The sequence below is a fragment of the Rhynchophorus ferrugineus genome, unplaced genomic scaffold (assembly GCF_030347505.1).
Source record: "Rhynchophorus ferrugineus isolate W39M unplaced genomic scaffold, kcgeb_rfMv2 rfM11, whole genome shotgun sequence".
NCBI classification, from domain to species: domain Eukaryota; kingdom Metazoa; phylum Arthropoda; class Insecta; order Coleoptera; family Curculionidae; genus Rhynchophorus; species Rhynchophorus ferrugineus.
The window spans coordinates 3,105,372-3,126,648 of record NW_027472590.1 but is presented as its reverse complement, the minus strand read 5'-3'; the positions used below and the strand labels follow the sequence as shown (position 1 = coordinate 3,126,648).

Genomic DNA, 21,277 nt, shown 5'->3' with positions numbered 1-21,277 from the left:
AAAAGAACTTGAGTTAAAATATAGAAAAATGTATTGGCTAATTGGAAGAAAATCTCAATTAACTATACATAATAAATTACTTCTATATAAACAAATATTAAAACCTATATGGACATACGGAATACAATTATGGGGATGTTCCGCAAAAAGCAACATAAATCTAATACAAGTTTTCCAGAACAAAGTCCTAAGAAGCATCGTAGGTGCACCCAGATATTACCGGACCATTTATTTACATCGAGATCTTCAGATACCGACTGTCAATCAAGAAATTAAAAGAATTGCAAAGAGACATGAGGAGAGACTTCACTCTCATGTTAATTTCGAAGTATTACAACTCTTGGACAACACCAAAACCGGACGCAGACTCAAAAGGACCAAACCATTTGAACTTGTGTAGTGTGTTGTAGTGTAGTGCAGTGAGGTGCATTAGAAAAAACTCAAAGTGTTAAAACAATTATTATTATGTTAGAGACTATGTAGGACTGATGAGTCCTATTAGATATATACCTAGATTTAAGCTATTATAAGGACAAATTGTAGGTTAGTCGGCAACGACTAGTAACAATGTATATAATTATAAAAAAAAAAAAAAAAAAAAAAAAAAAACTATTGCTTTCAAGAATTTTGCATACGTCTAACAACCGAACGACTTTGACAGGCTCATTTGTTTACGTGTTCGAGCCAATTAGACAGCATTGTATCTCTTTTTAACTAGAATAAAATGAGAAGGAAAATACAATAATGTGTGATTCTGAACCGAATTTACAAATTTTGGCAGGCATTACATTAAATATTTTGATGACGTATGTACAAAAAAAACTTTGAATGCACTATAGTTTGAATAGTCTAATGTGAATAATCAATATACAAAACAATTACAATTAGCAGGACTGTAGAAATATAATTCTAGAAGAATGAGGGTTTAACCTAAGTTTGTTTTCATTCAGTGAGGGTGAAAAATACATTGTATACAAATTGTTCGATTGGATGTTCTAAAAAATTTACTCTGCTCTCCTGGCAGATATGGTTAATTAAATTTGATAGATATAACTGTAGAGATGTAGTTCTAAAAGAATGAGATTTTAACCTAACTTTACACATAAAATGAAGATGTTTGCATGGTATACAGTAAAAATAAAAGTAAAATAATTAAATATTTGGTAGTCTTAGACGTGTTAATGCACGGCGAACGATTATTTCTCGTGGAAACATCGTAGTTTCCTCGCAAACAAACAACAATATCAAGAGTTCTTCGGTTAAAGCTGCATGGGTACAGACAGTGGCTCCTCGATCTTTAAACTCTCCGCACAAATCGTGTCCAGTTTACCGAAATGCGAATACATAATCTAGAGGCGCGGCATATGACTAGGTCGCCGTATTAATTATAAATTAGCACTTGGCAGCTACGCTTAGTTCTTACACATGTGCCGAGACAAATGCAAGTACTCCGCGTACTTCATATCAATCGGAATAAAGGAGCTGGTGATAAACGCGACCGTTTGGTGTAGAGCGGGAAAATCCACCGACCACCGTAGCCTTTCAGAAGTTTGTGATGTCGCGCGTTGAATGCGTCAATAGTGTCGGAGAAGAAAAACCATTTCCATTGGATCAGTTAGAGTCGCAGCTATGGGGACAGGAAAGCCCAGAAAGGTAAAAGTGACCTCCTTAACTTGTCTTGTCGTTGTTTCATCAGTATCGAGTTCAGGGGAATCAACAAATCTAAACACTAAATGAAAACGAACAATTTTTATATTAGGTTTTTCTTAAAAATTATATTTAAATTAACTTTTCTGAGTCTCATCTATTTTTGATTATTGTATTAACTAATTTTATATATTTTGATGCTTTTTTCATTTTTCACGTTCATTGTTTTTGTGATCTATGACTAAACCATTCCTTGGATCCACGTTTTTTAAAGTGATTGTATTTCTTTGCAATTCTCAGGCAAACGTGTGCACTTTTCAGATGTTACTGCATATAAAATGTTATGTAAAAAAAGAATAGCTTCGATTTATAGTGAGACCGATACTCAACAAGTTCACCAGGTACCATTTCACCCTCAATTTTCGTTGACCATGCAAAATGAATAGTGTTTCTGAGAAATAATTAACTGAAACAATTGAATTATCACAAAATAACTTTGGTATACTGATTTACTAGGTCATTAAAAAAATCGCGAACTAACGAATGTTCTAAACACTAAATGAAAACGAACAATGAATATAAATTGTTATAACTGGTTAATTTTTTACGAAAATTTAAACTAACTTATGAGTCTCGCCTATTTTTGATCATTGTTTTAACTAATTTTATATCTTTTGATGATTTTTTAATTTCAAACTTAACTCAAAGTTATTAATTGGACTTAAACCTGATATGAAGAGAAGTGTCTATTAGTTATATAAAATTTCCATATTTTATCTAAATAGAGATATTTAAAAATCGAAATATCAACCAAGTCACCGATTTTAATTAACGTTCGTTGTTTTTGTAATCTATGACTAAACCATTCCTTGGATCCACGTTTTTTAAAGTGATTGTATTTCTTTGCAATTCTTAGGCACACGTGTGAACTTCTGAAAATGTTACTGCATATAAAATGTTATGTACAAAAAGAATAGCTCCGATTTATAGTGAGACCGATACTCAACAAGTTCACCAGGTACCATTTCATCCTCAATTTTCGTTGACCATGCAAAATGAATAGTGTTTCTGAGAAATAATTAACTGAAACAATTGAATTATCACAAAATAACTTTGGTATACTGATTTACTAGGTCATTAAAAAATCGCGAACTAACGGATGTTCTAAACACTAAATGAAAACGAACAATGAATATAAATTGTTATATCTGGTTAATTTTTTACGAAAATTTAAATTAACTAATGAGTCTCGCCTATTTTTGATCATTGTTTTAACTAATTTTATATCTTTTGATGATTTTTTCAGTTAAAACTTACCTCAAAGTTATTAATTGGACTTAAACCTGATATGAAGAGAAGTGCCTATTAGTTACATAAAATTTCCATATTTTATCTAAACAGAGATATTTAAAAATCGCAATATCAACCAAGTCACCGATTTTAATTAACATTCATTGTTGTAATCTGTGACTAAACCATTCCTTGGATTCGCGTTTTTTAAAATGATTGCATTCCTTTGCAATTCTCAGGAACTTGTAAAAATGTTACCGCATATAAAATGTTATGTAAAAAAGAATAACTTCGATTTATAGTGAGACCGATACTCAACAAGCTCACCAGGCACCATTTCATCCTCAATTTTCGCTGACCATGCAAAATGAATAGTGTTTCTGAGAAATAATTAACTGAAACAATTGAATTATCACAAAATAACTTTGGTATACTGATTTACTAGGTCATTAAAAAAATCGCGAACTAACGGATGTTTTAAACACTAAATGAAAACGAACAATGAATATAAATTGTTATAACTGGTTAATTTTTTACGAAAATTTAAATTAACTAATGAGTCTCGCCTATTTTTGATCATTGTTTTAACTAATTTTATATCTTTTGATGATTTTTTCATTTCAAACTTAACTCAAAGTTATTAATTGGACTTAAACCTGATATGAAGAGAATTGTCTATTAGTTATATAAAATTTCCATATTTTATCTAAATAGAGATATTTAAAAATCGAAATATCAACCAAGTCACCGATTTTAATTAACGTTCGTTGTTTTTGTAATCTATGACTAAACCATTCCTTGGATCCACGTTTTTTAAAGTGATTGTATTTCTTTGCAATTCTCAGCCACACATGTGAACTTCTGAAAATGTTACTGCATATAAAATGTTATGTAAAAAAAGAATAGCTTCGATTTATAATGAAACCAATTCTCAACAAGTTCACCAGGCACCACTCAAATTTAGTTAAGGATACAAATTGTATAGTGTTTCTGAGAAATAATTAATTGAACCAACATCTATCATCGAAAAAATTTAATTATCACAAAATAACTTTAGAGAAGAAGAAGAATCGCTGAATTTTGACTCAGTGCTATTCTTAAAAGGTACTCCACGGGCTAGATCATCCTTGTCAACTGGAGTTATTATATATTACTAGCGACCCGCCCCGGCTTCGCACGGGTGCAATGCTGATACTAAATTAAATACACTACAGAAAAAATATGAACGTTGTATATAAAAACATAGCGGCCCGCTCCGACTTTGCACGGGCATAAAATATATATGCCTATGTCACTCAATGAAAACATGATTAAAATCGATCCAGTATTTTTGGTTCATTCATTACTGCCCTTGGCCTGCACGCATTAAATTTGGAGTAAAACAATTCCTCTTCCCCTATACTTACTATGAAGATTTCCTGCTATCTTTGGAATATCTAAATTCATACAATTTTTATTACATTACACATTTTTAAACGCAAATTTTAAATTTGTAATATCTCCGAAACTATTTGTTTAATTTACATGCTGTAAGGAACCATATTGATCTATATTAATTGCACACTGTATTTAAGGTACTTAATTCGATAAGGATTAATGCCGTATTGCTTAAAATAGCTTCATAAATAAGCCATTTTCTCACGTAAAAAGTAAACAATAAAAATGGTTAATGTGGGTTATCCCTAAAAGATAAACATATACCATCGCGGACTTTTTTGTAGACCTTTTTATGGGGTACAATACTGTAGTACATTGATTTGATCTAACTCGTAGGGTTAGGCAGCGTTTTTGCTAATTGCTAAATAAGCCTAAAAAAATAGGTTAATTTACGACATCACGTTAGAAACCTCTAAAATTAGCAATGTTGCCTTAGTATATTATGCATGTATTATACATATAAACTTTCCTCTTGAAACACTCTATCTACTGAAAAAAACCGCATCAAAATCCGTTGCGTAGTTTTAAAGATTTAAGCGCACATAGGGATATAGGGACAGAAAAGGCGACTTTGTTTTATACTATGTAGTGATATAGACTATTATTCCTTTTAAAATATGAACCTAAGGAGAGTGAAACTGAACTCAGAGGTAATTGTCGTGGATGTATGCAGTGAATTCTTAAAATACGAAATTCGGTTTCAAATCCAGTTTATTTAAGATTTATTTGAATCAACAGATGAAATAATCTGACGGAACCTTCACCAATATTTCAAAACATAATTTAATATCTATATATAGAGGAAACAGAAAGCGATACACTGTACAATCACTAACCAATTGAAATCCTCATTAATTACCATTGTCTTTATTGTTATTCCACTTGGAATGCCGTTTCTTATAACCTTGCACCACTTTGCGAGAAAAATACCGGATAAACGAACTAAAAAAAGAACATCTCCGCAACCCGTGTACCACTAAAACTGAAAGGAGTCGCAGGAAACTTCAGGAACGTTCGACGAACTCCCAGTTTGGTCCCTAGAGGGCACGTTGACACCGATTTGACGCACCGTCAAAGATTTTGTGTTTTATGGGGAATCAAGTTACCAATAAAATATATGTTTTCAAGGCTGCGTAAATATTCGCGATTTTAGCGAAAAATTCGACAAAAAATCAAGCAAACTTTTTTACACATGGTGACCTTACGAAGGATCTGTGACGGAGGTCTTCCGATAACCTTGGCTATCAAACACAATTAACTCTTTCAAAATATAGTTGAATATTTAATCGAGATCCGCTTCTTTTTTCAAATTTCGTTATCTATCGCGATTGGGTACTAAATTTAAACGACATGTGTGACAATGCGACACGATAAAAAATAACCTTTCAATTATATAAGGTTAGTTGTGGTTGGCGGACGAAACGACGCCCAAAAATTCCTCGTAGGTTACTGATTCTTCGTCTTTTTTTTTCTTTTAACTGCAAACCTGATATCAAGTGCAATACGCTTATCTACAGTAATTTTTATGATCGAAATTCACATAAATGAGACGTGATTTCTCACACAGTAACCAAACAAAATACACACGTATTCTGAGTACGTGTTATGGCCATTAAATTGTTATATATCCTAATTTTTGTAGTGCTCTTACTTAAACTGATAGTAGATTGTTTGTTTTCATTGAGTCACCATAATTGCTCGTGTCCTAATTGCTATTATACAGTGAGAGTTAAAAATATATTGTATACAAGTTGTTCGATTGAAAGTTAGACAAATTTCTTATGGCTGAATTTCTTCCATCAACAACAGGTCAATTGAAAAGTGCCCGGCCTACCATAGTAAAACACATTTTCTTTTAGTTTTTTTATTCAACATAATTCCCTTCAAGGGTAGGTACTACGACAAGGGTTTTGTACTACGATTTGTCCTTTGCTTCAAAATAGGCCTCAGGTTCGGCGATCATCTCTTCATTCGACGAACATTTCTTCTCAGCCAGCATTCTTTTGAGATCTGAGTTCAGGAAATAGTCGGTGGGGGTCGGATCTGGAGAATACGGTGGATTAGGAAGCAATTCGAAGCCCAATTCAGGGATTTTTGCCATCGTTTTCATTGACTTGTGACACGGTGCATTGTCTTGGAGAAACAGCACTTTCTTTTTCTTCAAATGCGGCCGTTTTTCGGCGATTTCGTCCATCAAACGGCCCAATAACGCTATGTAACAGTCGCTGTTGATAGTCCTTCCTTTTTCAAGGTAGTCAATGAAAATTATTCAATGTGCGACCCAAAATACAGACGCTATAACCTTTTCAGCCGACTGTTGCATTTTCCCACGCTTTGGAGCGGGTTTATCGTGTGCAGTCCAGTCGGATGACTGTCGATTGGACTTCGGAGTGAAATGATGGAGCCATGTTTCATCTATTGTCACATATCGACGGAAAAACTCGGGTTTCTTAGGCTTGATCATCTTCAAACACTGCTCCGAATAATCAACTCGTCGTTGTTTTTTGATGAGCTCGCGCGGTAACCACTTTGCACAGAGCTCTCTCATACCCAAATATTTGTGAACGATATGATGTACACGTTCAGTTGATATCTTTAGAGTGACTGCTATTTCATTCAATTTTAATTTACGGTCATTCAAAATCATTTTGTGAATTTTTAAGATGTTTTCATCGGTAACAACCTCTTTTGGACGTCCACTGCGTTCGCCGTCTTCAGTTCTCATTTCACCACGTCTAAACTTATCATACCAATCCTTGATGATTGGTCTTACTGGGGCAGTGTCCGGAAACTCGGCATCAAGCCAAGTTTTTGCTTCAATTGTAATTTTTCCCTTCAAAAAGCAATATTTTATCAACACGCGAAATTCCTTTTTATCCATTTTTTTTTCACAAGAATAGAAGTTGCTTCATTCAAAATGCTATAATTCACAAACTGGTGATCCAACAGCTGTCAAATTTATACACGCATCATTTGAGGGTTAGGGCTAACTAAAAAACATATGGATTTAATTCTAATAGTGCCATCTATGTGTCAGGCGGGGGACTTTTTAATTAACCTGTTACACTGGTAGTGATCAAGTCATATTAATTTACATAATCCTGGAAGCACTAGAGAGCACACCACCAGGAAATGTCTTTTGGACTATTGAAGCGTTTTATTTGCTCTACATTTCGTCAACATCATAAAGTATATTTGGTATTACTTAAATAGGCGAAACCGAGAAAATGTTTTGCGTGGTTCGTTCAATGCTGGCTCTGAGACCACTTTTTTGATTGGTTCATCTGAATTGACCAACAAAGGCATTTGATTGGCTTATTTCAATAACGCGATTGTTTGTTTCAATTTGTTTACGACGCCATTTTTGTGTACCTGACATAAAATACAATTAGCATTTTTGTGTCTTAAATATAATCACTATTGTTTGATTAAAATGTATCTTCATCCTCAGAAGTGTTATGTATCCAGTGTATGTACAGAAATAAAAAACCAAACGTAGTTTTCCTTGGAAGAAACAACCCAAGCTAGATTAAAGATGTGACTATGACTTGTAAATGTGATTATACTACATGAAAAGATTTTGTTACCCTTTAAAAAGTTGTTTGTAAAGTGCCATCAATTAAAAACCTAATTATTTTGGAGGGGTTCATTTACTTGACACAATTGTATATTGGTCAAGATATTTATAATTAATATTTTGGCTTAAGGCTTCTTAACCGAGATAACCTTTTGCAACAAGGATGTTAATAAAATACATTAATATAAAACAATATAATACAATTTGTAGACCAAAAAGATGAGCTTGATTTTATAGACAAGAGATTATCATGCATGTTTTATTATATTGTTAATAACAGATGCCTAAGCTGTCTTTTTAACTCCTCGATTTTACCACAAGGGTACAGTAATAATTTTGATATATATCATACATTTTTTTTATCATACAGTTTTCTCCATTCTTACGTATATTGATTGAACTGTGTTAATTATCCGTTCCATAATTTTCACAATAACATTATAGTAATAATTATAACATGTCTCAATACATTTTTGTGTTGAACAAGTGAGTAAAATATTAACAGATGCTCTACTTTCAGTATGAGGAAACAAAAAGATAAAAACTTACATCTTATTTGAATTGATAGCACTAAAGAAATATGAAATAGGAAAAAAAAAGCTATAGACAATTTTGATTATATTTGCCACGAGATATGTTATGTTTTCTATTAGATTGCAGCCATTTTTATATCCACATTTAATTATTATTTATTAATATATTTATATTCCATTATTTTTTTATTTATTTACACAATATATATTCATTATATACTTATATTTTAGCTTTCTGATATTGTATAATATTTGTATTTATATGGAATTTTATATTAATAAAAGGCATTGAAAAATTACATTTTGGTTTTATTTGAAATTTAATTGGTCAGTAGAATGTGACGTCAGAGTTGTAGAGTCATGTGATGCGTATGAAATCGTCGACCAATGAAATACTGTCCTAATAAAATATTTTCATTACAGGTGCCTGTAATGGTAATTTAAACTAACCAATGAAATTCGGCGAAATGGCGTTCTCAGCGTCTTCCTTCTGAAACACGCAAAACATTTCTGAACTTATTTATATTGAGTTACTACTCTATATATTACTCGATGGTCAACATCAATCTCAACAGAAATAACCCGGTTGTGCGAAAACATGTGATCTAAATGACAAGACCACAAGAAGGTTTCATAAAATATATAAATAAGTTCCATCATATCCACTACAATTAGATCATATTTAAAGCCCGATGATGTCTCCGGGACGTCATCGACAACATTTAGTGAAATCTTGAAATTGTAATGGAGCTTGGGCCTGGTGAATTTATCAAGGAATATTTTCGCTCCAACAATCAGCAATTTTGCTTATTTTAGTGTTCATTTGTACGATCATCAATCCTTTCCAAGACCAATTTTTGATGCTAACAATGGTGTTTCTTGATTTTTCATATTGGTATTTCTCTTTCCATATAAATCTTCACGATTCTTGAATCCATTTGATTACCAGATCAGTTGACCAGAACAGCTAGTTTAAAACACACTCTATGATCTACAAATACTCGCCGCCGTTTGCCTTTAACTTCTACCGATTTCTGTTCAATCCATAACTATTTGTTTTTCAGAAAGAATTAATTGTTTACCACAAGGCATCATTAATTGAAATGATGATAAATAATCTTAAAAACAAGAGTGACCAGATAACATAAATTCTAATAACAATAATAAAAGAAATGCGACTGTTTTAATAGTTCTCTTAGTGTTACTGAATTTAGTGATATTAGACGCCCAAAGTCAGCTAAAAAAATAACAAACATACAGGGGTTAAGCTGTTATTATTCAGAATAGAAAAGTGTAGGTAACCGTGTGAAATAAAAGATTGTTCAATGGTAAAATTCGCTTTAATTGCTTTAATGGTTATGGAAATACTGTGAAGATTGAAGAGCAATATTGCCAGAAAATTTATATGGACTTAAATTGGTTTATAATCATTTTCTGACAAATGTACTTATAAAAATTTTCGTAAAATTACTGATGATTATGAAACTTACATGCAATTTTCTGGTGTTTAAACTTACCAATCTTCATTAAATCAAATATGGATGAAGATGAGGAAGGTATTGTGACCGTAAAAATACAGTAAACAATGGAAATATGTATTTTCCTAATGGTTTCTGCAACTGAATGGGCAACTGGATAATGATTTTTTAATGGATTAACGAATGAAATTTGTTGACACTATAAATGTAACTTAACACTTAACTGATCTAAAATTTGCAATAATATGTATATATATATATATATATATATATATATATATATATATATATATATATATATATACATATATATATATATATATATATATATATATATATATATATATATATATTATGTGTAATAAATTACTATAACCTATAACTGGAGAATTATTTGACATATTGAGATGAAATTTTACTCAGGTCCTTAAAAATTAAGTACGAAAATGGCGCCAAATTTTTAGTTCTACTATTGACGAATAGATGGCGCTCGATCAAATTATTCGACGACCTAGTATATATATTCAATAAAAACTATTAAAAACTCTATTAATCTTTCTATTTTTTATAGTTATTGATTGGCCCTCGTATATGCGACTATTTCGTATTAAACAAGACACCATGCGTTTTTTTTTCATTTATTTAGTCGAAACTTTAGAATTGTGGTTTAAGTTCACGTCGCTTGACGCTTCCTAATCGAACCGATCATCGTATCTCATTAAATTATTACGAAATCGTGCTAATTAGCGAAAAATAAAAAGGAAACTTCTAGAGTAACCGAAAATTAATTGGCTTTATCGCAGGAGTCGAGATACTTTGATTTGAGTGCAAAGTTTAAGGTCTCGGTAAACATCAAGCGGGCTGAAAAAATTACGAGATGATTCACGTTGACCTGACTTTTGTTTAAACCTGTACCGTGATGTCTTCTGGCGGGTTATCATTGTAATTGGTTAACTTATTCGCCGTTTTTCCTTTGATATAATTGTTATTTTCGTTTTTTTTTTGTTAATTTGGATAAAATAAATAAAAACGGTCGAGTAACAAGTAAAAAATCTTGATAAATCTCAAACACAAACATATATCAGTGGCTTTAAAGGTCATCGCTGCACTGTTGCTGTAAATATATTTATTTTTAAACCACAATACTGCAAGCGCTTCGTAATTTTATTAATTTCCAATATAGTATTTCTGCTTCTCCATAATTACTGTTACTTTTTCTGCAATTTTAAGAACAATATAACGTATTTCAGTGCGTGTCCTTACAGTTACTCTTGTTTTGTTTCAGATGGGGTTTTATTACCTACTAATAGCCATTATCTTGATGCATCTGATGCTCTCTTGTCACGGGACGGAGTATAGATTCCCGGTGAAAGCGGAAAAGAAGAAATATTGCGGGAAAATATTATCGGATACGTTGGGTACGCTCTGTCAAGGGAATTATCAGGAGTATTACAGGAGTAAGTAAAATTATGTCGCTTAATATTGTTGGATTTAATGTGTATATAAAACAATACTGAAAAAAATGGCTGTGTTAATTTTTTTCACGAGAAAATCTCATTTCTGTTCACTCCTTGTAAACTTGGAGGAACGTCTGCAAATTACGGCTGATTTTTTTTTCAGTAAGTGATCTGCTGTACAAAATTATAATCTAAATCTTATACTAGATATTATTCGAAGTCATTCTAAAGTCTATTCTAACTTATTCTAAAACTATTCTAGAGATTATTAAATCTCACTGTATGTCTCTATGCACTACACTGTCATAGCGCACATTTAACTGTTTGGCGAGTGCATGAGGATGCACCAATAGTCTTTCAGAGTACTTTGCACTAACATTTTGAATCACACTCATTATGGGTTCTAAGGGGATATCGTGCTGAATTAGGTCGTTGAAGACGTAACATGGGGCATCGACGGTGACTGCAACACTTTGACTGGAACCTCTGGAGGATATCTATGTTAAATTTGCTAGTAGTACTCCACACTACAAAACCATGGGTCCAAAAAGTATTGATTTATACAACAAAACTAATTATCTAAGGATAATTTAGCTGCTTGCGTTTTGTCACTAAATGTTTTTTCCATGTTAAACGTCGATCAAAATACCAAATGCCCAACATTATATAACATAAAATATAACAAGATAATTATTTTAATTAATTAGTGTATGTTCTAACCTACAAAAAAACGCAGATTACTTATCCATGAGCCAAAATAACATTTAATCCGACAAGAAGTGCGAATAGCGGGATATTTTAAAGTAAAAAATGTGTTAGAGCTGACATTATCGGAAGCTTTATCATATGACCGGGTCAAAGAAACAAAACGAAACAAATAGTCTGCAATGATTTATGTTTCTATTTAACTAACTGTACTATTACATAAATCGCTGCGATAAAATAGGAAGTGCTGCCAACTGTTTATTCCAATTGTGTTCTAAGAAAGACTTATGCGGTAACAACATCTCATTTTGTAATAACTAGGGTTGGGCCGTGTTTGTATTTCGATTATTTCGTAAAAAACGCAATTTGTAATCTGTATTTCAAATACTTCACGCTGATGTATTAGTATTTCAAATATTTATGGCTTCAAAATGAATTTAAGCATAAATACATTTTGAATGACAGAAAATAACGCTTAATAGCTTTCGTAAGCAAAATGGTGGCAATAGTCTAATTCTGGACAATCGTGGCATGCCCACAATGGTTTAAAAATTGCGACGTTGCCAGTTCTTAGAAATTATACGTACATTTGAAGAATATAATATAAATAGAATAAATTATCTTATATTCACAGATCAATATAATATTTCTATTGAGGCACAAGTTAAAATTTTATGTTATTCTGCCATTTATAAACATATTTGAGCTTAAAAAGAAAAACAGAAAATAAAACAACATATAAGGTAACAAATAGAGTTTATTTATCAATATATAACAGGTCAATTGTAAAGTCCCTTGCATACCATAGTAAAACACATTTTTTTGGCAAAATTAGTTTTTTTTATTCAACATAATTCCCTTCAAGGGTGATACACTGATTATAATCACCCTCCAATTTTTCGATACCATTTTTGTAGTACGATTTGTCCTTTGCTTCAAAATAGGCCTCAGTTTCGGCGATCACCTCTTCATTCGACGAAAATTTCTTCCCAGTGATCATTCTTTTGAGATCTGAGAACAGGAAATAGTCGCTGGGGGCCAGATCTGAAGAATACGGTGGTTGAGGAAGCAATTCGAAGCCCAATTCATGGATTTTTGACACGGTGCATTGTCTTGATGAAGCAGCACTTTCGTTTTCTTCAAATGCGGCCGTTTTTTCGGCGATTTCGTCCTTCAAACGGTCCATTAACGCTATGTAATAGTCGTTGTTGATGGTCCTTCCTTTTTCAAGGGAATCCTTTCATGCGCATCCCAAAATACAGACGCCATAACCTTGACAGACGACTGTTGTGTTTTCCCACATTTTACAGCGGGTTCATCGTGTGCAGTCTAATCGGATGACTGTCGATTGAATTTCGGAGTGAAATGATGGAGCTATATTTCATCCGTTGTAACATATCGACACAAAAACTCGGGTTTATTACGCTTGATCAGCTTCAAACACTGCTCCGAATCATCAACTCGTCGTTGTTTTTGGTCAAAAGTGGGCTCGCGCGGCACCTACTTTGCACAGAGCTTTCTCATACCCAAATATTCGTGAATGATATGATGTACACGTCCAGTTGATATCTTTAGAGTGCCTGCTATTTCATTCAATTTCAATTTACGGTCATTCAAAATCATTTTGTGGATTTTTTAAATATTTTCGTCGGTAACAACCTCTTTTGGGCATCCACTGCGTTCACCGTCTTCAGTGCTCATTTCACCTCATCTAAACTTAACATACTAATCCTTGATGGTTGATTTTCCTGGGTAGTGTTCGGAAACTCGGCATCAAGCTAAGTTTTTGCTTCAACTGTATTTTTTCCCTTCAAAAAAAAAATTTCAAATTTTTATTAATTTTTCTCACAATAACAAAAGTTGCTTCACTCAAAATGCTATAATTCACAAACTAATGATCCCACAGCTGTCAAATTTACACACGCACCTTTTGGGGGTTAGGGCTAACTAAAAAACAAGGATTTAATTCTACTAGCCTAGATCTATGGGTCAGGCCGGGGGCTTTTGGCAATTGACCTGTTAAAAACATAAGCATATATTTATCTTTAAAATTACTCAATAATATATCCTGCACGGCACTAAAGAATACCTCCATTGTTTATTCATCCCATCCTTCTCTCAATTCATTGAAATAACAAGGAATTCATTTCAAATGTATATGCATTAAGCCTTTGTCTAGAATATACAAGTATTCTTTTAACATTTCATATTGTCCTTCATTTAATTTGATTGATGAACATAAAAATCTAGGGTAGATATCCAGAAACTATGATTATGACTTATATATCATTTACCTATGATTCAACACTAGTAGTCATTTTTACATTTTGTACATGTAGGACTTAATAGGTTGGCTCGCTGAATTTTCTATAAATCTTTATTAGTCAATAAATCTAGTCTTTTTAATTTGACACTGTAATTGTCCAATAAAAGTCCACTTCTCACCTTTCGGTACACTCTTATGAATTCCGGATCGATTACGCTCAAATTTAGAAGTGGCAACATTTTTACAAAAATAGGAACCGCAATGTTTCTTGTTCAGTCTTAATACTGCGAAATGACTATTGATAACGAGCTGTGATTTTGATGAGATATACTCACATAAAGGACATCGAACCATATATTTCTTTATATTCAAATTATGAACAATACAAGAACAATTAAAGTATAAATAACAAGATTCTAACAAAAAGCAGGGTCAAATCCAAAATGGCCGCAGTAGTTCTTTGGATTCTATCTCTACGATTGCTTTTAAATGGTATTTGCTGAATACCGATTATGATTCTCCGGAAATAGTCACCACTAAAATAGGGACAGTTAAATATTTCAATATTTAAAATTGGCAACACTGCAGCTTTACGGTACGTCGAATTATCAAACGGTTATTATTGCGGAATTTCTGTGTATTAAACCCTAAGCTCAAAAATCATGGTTATAATCTGGTGAAGACTCCAAAAAGCCAAAAGTCAAGTCGTTTCGGTCCCACGACAATGATTTTGGTATGTTTGGTGAGACCAGAGTGGCGTGCAATATTACGAACTGTTGAAACCTGATGAAACAGTTAATAGTGATCTCTACTGACAATAAATAATCAATTTGAAAGGGTAAAGCACTTAAACGGGACATATTATCGCACCCGCCGTACTCTCCAGACTTTGCCCCGTCCGACTATCAACTTTTCAGATCAAAGGGATACATGCTTGCAGAGCATCACTTCGCCAATTTCGAAGAAGTTAGAAAATGGCTCGATGAATGGTTTTTGCTCACAGGACAAACAGTTTTTTTTTTGGGATGGCATCCATAAATTGCATGAAAGACGAGCAAGACGTATTCAAAGTATAGTCAGTACTTTGTATAAATAAATTTTTCCCTTTTCTTGAAAATTATGTTTTCTTCTGAAGAACTGGACTTTCTAGAACATCTGGTAAAATAATTTTGTAGTTCCAATGCCGTAAAATAATAATTTAAAACCTACTCACACCTCTGACCTACAAAAATTAATCGACAAAGCCGCAATACTATTTCTCTACGCCTCGTAAAAATTATATAAACTGATTTTCTAGTACCAATACGGTAAGAAAACCGTCAAAATTAACCCGCATCTCGCCGGACACTCCACGACGGAATTCGATCGAATTAGACCATTCGGTATCACGCCGATTGGTTGTCTAATCATCTCGACAATAGAAGATAAAACCGTGATACTTTTTCTCTGGAGCAAAAGTTCATTGACAACATCTATATATTCTTATATATTTGTTTGTCAGATAAATACTACACGATCCGATTGCCCAATGTGGCGGACGTGCTCCGATCACACGGCCACATAAATGACTCGACATTTGGATCTAATTCCGCTTCAGATAAAACGCGATGACACTTGAGATTTCGATTTGTCGACCGTCCGCCGCCTTCGCGTGACCGCGTATTTCGGCCTGAATTTTTCTTTGAACGACGTATAGTAGGCCTAGAGATCGTGGCTTTTCGGTTAACAGATGGCGCTGGAGTCGGATGACTTTGACAGCGTCATTGCCATTTATTTTATTTATTTAAAATATTAATTTAGTTACTGCTTTTACGGTTCAAAATTGCTCTTGACTAGTATTAACAGGTTTATGCTATCAAAGTCCTTTATTATCCGCTGCATTTGAGTTAGAGTTAATAGGATTTTGAGCGAATTACAATAAAAGACGTTATTTAGAATTGAGGAAATGGCAAATTCACTACTACAATGACAATACTGTTTCTGATACGTTAATTTTGTTATGGTGCCAATAGGAAAAATACTTCAAACTCACAGGCCTTATAGTAGTGCTTAGAAATTTCAATTAAAAGCTTCGGTACTTTTTCCTATATCCTGTAATAATTGTTTTAATTAATTTCAATAGATATATTCGCACTAAGACCTTCAATTCACAAAATCGAGATCCCTCAAAATTAATTTACTCATGTATACTATTAAAATACTATTAAATTAGTGCTTTAATACCCATAGGCATAATCCTTTAAAATTATTTTACAAACCTTATAGCTCATACAGTAGACATTTCTCCTAGTATAAGCTATACACAGAACTGAATTTTGTTACAGTAGACACTTAACAGCTAGACTACAACTTACTACTAACTTACAGATAGACAGTTACAACTCTACTATAACTGATTTAGTATTATATATATATATATATAATTATTTTAATATATAATACCATAGTCAAAGAAGATATTAATTTTTCAATTTTAAGCATCACTACTTATTTCTACAGCCGATAATAACTTTAATCCGTTCACGTCGTCAAAATTATGAGTTTAGCACGTCGCCATGTTGCCAAATAGACGCAATCAGAACAAAAATAGCGCCAAAAACAACGTTTACCAGTTAATAACGTCTAATTATAATCCTTAATGTTTGAATAAATTTGCGGACATATGGCAACATGGCTCACCACACCAACCGAAATCGAATTTTATGTAGCTCGCCTAACAAAACAATCAATGCACCTCACATTATAGCCTTATTCGGTTACACTTCCTGATGTGCCCAACAGAGATAGAATGCTCTTTTTAACTAGGATAAAATAATAATTCTAACAACCACTAATATTAATATAAATTTCTTTTGTTGTAGTACCAAAACCGTATCCTCTACAAAATCGAGCCAAGTCAACGTCTCTTCTCGGCAGACTCCAAATAACCGGCGGCGTCTACGAAGAATGTTGCGCCCGAGCCTGCACGAAGGAAATCCTCCAATCGTACTGCGGCGGTTCCGGATCCCGATGACCAATCCGAGCCTGCGCCGCGGAACCGGCAATCCGCGTATCTGCAACCCTCGCGACTCGATAGAGCGCGCCAGAACGAACATGCCCTTAGTGCGATGTGAAAACGGTTTGAGACGTCTCAGACAAAATTCGAGTATCTTCTTTTTGGAAGGTTTTAATTTTTTATAGTGAATCCTAGGTATATTTCATCATAACGAATCTTAAATAAGGTTATATCGGTAATCTTTTCGAGTATTGGCTATTCTAAGTCATTTAAATCATATCGTTGAAACTCTAGCAATTTAAATTAATATACTGACGTAGGATATGGTGACAGTGACGGTTAAGAATACTTCTTTTTTTGTCGCGATTGTCGTTACAGATCAAGTATTCTGTTACTAGATGTTAGTCGATTGTTAAACTTACTTAAAATACACTAGTTAATTTTATACAAAGCGGAATGTAACTTATAAGGTACGTGAAAAAGCGAACCAATCAATTTTTTATAAAACAATATCCCATTTTTAAGAACTCATTAGTTGTCCCAGACAGTTATTTTATTGACTTTTAAAAATTTGCTTTAATTTATTAAATTTTTATATCACATTAGACATTAATGAATATTAAAAAACCAATAGCGAGATTCGATCCCGGACATCATCGCTCGAAAATTGACTTCTTAGCCCTTACGGCTATTTGTTGGTCCGCAAATGTTTTATTATTCGTCTTATTTATATGGCTATTGAATATAAAGAATATTTTTGTTTAGGTTAAAAATGGTATACGCAAATATTGTTCAGTTATTTTTAATTCTTATAAATCACCATCAGACATATTCTCAGTGTCTAGAAAGTGGTTTTGTGTTATTGTGTGATGGAAGCATTTGGACTTTAGAAAATAAATTGAACAAATGTGTACTACATCGATTTGCCACAGAAAACAAAATAAATCTTTTGGTTTCCATTTTTAACCTAAAAAAAATATAAAATATTATTTACCAAAAATATAGACATATAAATAGAAGAACAAAAAGGCACAACTTTGCAATTTTTAAAAACAGGTTTACTTTTTCACGCCTTTAATATATTCGAGTGTATTATCACCGGTCAGACCTTTATATAAACAGGCCTTTTATCCTCGTGTCGAGACTATTTTCGGGGGGACTTTATATGTTGCGAAATACTTATCTCTCCCAAATTCTTGATTGTTGTTGCATACCAATTAATAATCGGCCACTTACAATAAACAATCCGCACGTCTAAGAGACCGATTCGCATGCAGCCCATTTAAAAATGCTCGCTCGCTCGTTTATTCGCCGACAATTTTTATTTTTACACACACTCACTCATACATTCGCGCTCGATTTAATTACAATTTACTCCGTCTGGAGAAAGGCGTATTTTAATTTCGTTTAGTATCTGAGTAATTTAATCAACTTCTAGGTTAAACGTTTGATCTTTGACTTTTGCATATTATTTAAGGAGTGATTTTTTTCTTCTTGGCATAGTCGTAATGTTTAATTCGATTCTTTTTGTGATATTGTCTTATTTTTATTTATACGCGATGTTCCGTATACGACCGAACTTGATCCTTTCTCAATGCAAACGCCCCGTAATATAAGAAGAAGAATGTGGCGGGTTGTGACCGATAGATGGCGCCAGCAGTATCGGTAAATTTTATTTGATAGTGATATTAATCTCATATCTAACGTAGTATTTGTTCTACTAGCGGATAAAAACACCATTTAAGATCTGTCTGCTACGTTGCCGATATGTTAAATTAGTATTTACATATAGGGAAAATAGTATACTTATATGTATATTTATATATATATATATATATATATATATATATATATATATATAGAAAGTTTGTATAGTGGGGGATTTACACATTTGCCGTCAGCTGCATATTAAAATTTTGCCGTTTATCTTAAGTGTGTAATCCATTAACCTAATTCACAAACCTACTAAATACATTTTTTTGTTAATTAGATTTTGTAAATACTAAAATATCGCAATATAAAATAAAAAATGCATTTTCCGCTTTTCTTTTCTACAATAGATTCGTCGATAACGACTACTGTTTGATTGTAACTAGAATAATGATTTTAAAAATAGTTTATTAATATATTTCTTTGTATTTCGAGATTTCGATTGTTTCTGATCTGTGATTGGTGGCTAATTAAAATATTACTCCAAAAATATAAGGTCTAAAAGGATTAGTGTTCCAAACAATTGACACAATGATCCTATTTCAGTTGTTGAGTATTTTATTTCCGTATTTGTTAATATTCGAGAAGCTATCGGTCGTTCCGTTTTACGATTGTCCATCAATTTTACCTATTCTTCTTACATTAGTAATATCTATGTACTTTAACTGTTAATTTGGTTGCAATTTATTCTCTATTTGTTTTCGAGACATGTAGGTGGTATTTTAATATCCAAAATGTGTTTTGGTGAATTCTACTTCATATTCTTCACCTATTTGTTTTAATTTAATAGTAGCTAGGCAATGTGTAATTATCTCGGGGATTTATTGGGGAGCATAATTGGCAACGCCGCACGACTCCGACCGTCTTAAATTGGTGATATTAGGTACTTTTCTTATTCTTATAAATGAAGGACATGCGTTGTTGCCAGTTTGCTCTGATATTTTCTATGTATAGCTACAGGCCATGTGTATGAATAATTAAGATAAGTGTTATTTGATAATTACTAAATTAAATGTTAGTTATTTAAGTAATATATCCCATATATAAATACAATTCATACAATCTGGCAACGTCGCAAGCTGAGATATAGAGTTATAACATTTTGGTGGCTGCGCCACTACCTGAGTGCATAAGTTTAAGGTATATATAATATACATAAGTAATAAACATAAATTTAGGGTATATATAATTAATTGAATTAGTCGTATACGGATCTGATTGTTAATATAGATATTTAAACAAGTTAGACAATTGAATGGTTAGGTAAAATTTATGTACTAAAACAATTGTGATAATGTTAAAACATTTACAGGGTAATGTAGTATTAAAATTTTGTTTTTTTTGTTTTTGTTTCACTAATTGGTTGTTATTTATTATGAATCCCTGTAAAAATGGAATTGTTATTATGTAGTGGTGGTGCGGAAAGAATGCGAGAGCAGAAGATACATTTTTAGTCGTGCTACTAATCCGAATCGACGGAGACAGGAAGGATCTGCTGCTTAAATTTAGATCTCATTAGTTCGTAAGCATCGTTATAATATGTAAAGTGTCTTTAATCGTATCCAAGTGTAGAGCCGAACGTGAATCAGTTGGGGGACTTGTAATTACGATGTATTTGCTGAAAATTACTTCTCATTTACCGCCAATAAATTATATTTTATTAAAAATAGTTATTTTATTTTATTCTCATTTTCTGTGACTGTCAGTTCGTAATAGTGTAACGTCAAAGGCGAATCAAAGCTAACTACGAAAATTATATTTTATTAAAAAGAGTTGTTTTATTTTATTCTCATTTTCTGTCACTCTCAGTTCGTAATAGTGTAACGTCAAAGGCGACTCAAAGCTAACTACGAAAATTATATTTTATTAAAAATAGTTGTTTTATTTTATTCTCATTTTATGTCACTGTCAGTTCGTAAGAGTGTAACGTCAAAGGTGAATCAATGCTAACTACGGTTTTAAACCAATTTTATTTTTATTTATAATGAAATTCTCTTTTAAGTTTTTTTTCTGGTTTTATGTACTGTCAGTTCGACTATTTTTGATTTCTTATCAGTTATATGTAAACAGTTTGGAGCATTAGAATTCCTGTCAACGTATTGGTTGTGAAAATTTATAATAAATACGATACATGGAAGGTTAGTGAAAAAGTAATTTCGGTTTTTTTAATAATCAGCGGTGG

At 32.5% G+C, this 21,277-nt stretch overlaps 1 protein-coding gene across 1 annotated transcript; it reads left to right on the top strand.

Annotated features, from left to right (window-relative positions):
• Positions 1-1,281: 1,281 nt before the first annotated feature.
• On the top strand, positions 1,282-20,762 carry LOC143205090 (bombyxin B-8). The gene is made up of 3 exons (XM_076418167.1): positions 1,282-1,653; positions 11,248-11,419; positions 17,252-20,762. Exons 1-3 carry the CDS (start codon positions 1,630-1,632, stop codon positions 17,401-17,403), a joined length of 348 nt encoding a protein of 115 aa, XP_076274282.1. The 5' UTR covers positions 1,282-1,629; the 3' UTR covers positions 17,404-20,762.
• The last annotated feature ends 515 nt before the right edge of the window (positions 20,763-21,277 follow it).

Bases quoted from the DNA above. Each gene is read 5' to 3' on its own strand.
- LOC143205090 (XM_076418167.1), top strand. From the start codon at position 1,630: ATGGGGACAGGAAAGCCCAGAAAG. The intron at 1,654-11,247 runs GTAAAAGTGACC...GTTTTGTTTCAG, and splicing joins GGACAGGAAAGCCCAGAAAG to ATGGGGTTTTATTACCTACT. The intron at 11,420-17,251 runs GTAAGTAAAATT...CTTTTGTTGTAG, and splicing joins TTATCAGGAGTATTACAGGA to TACCAAAACCGTATCCTCTA.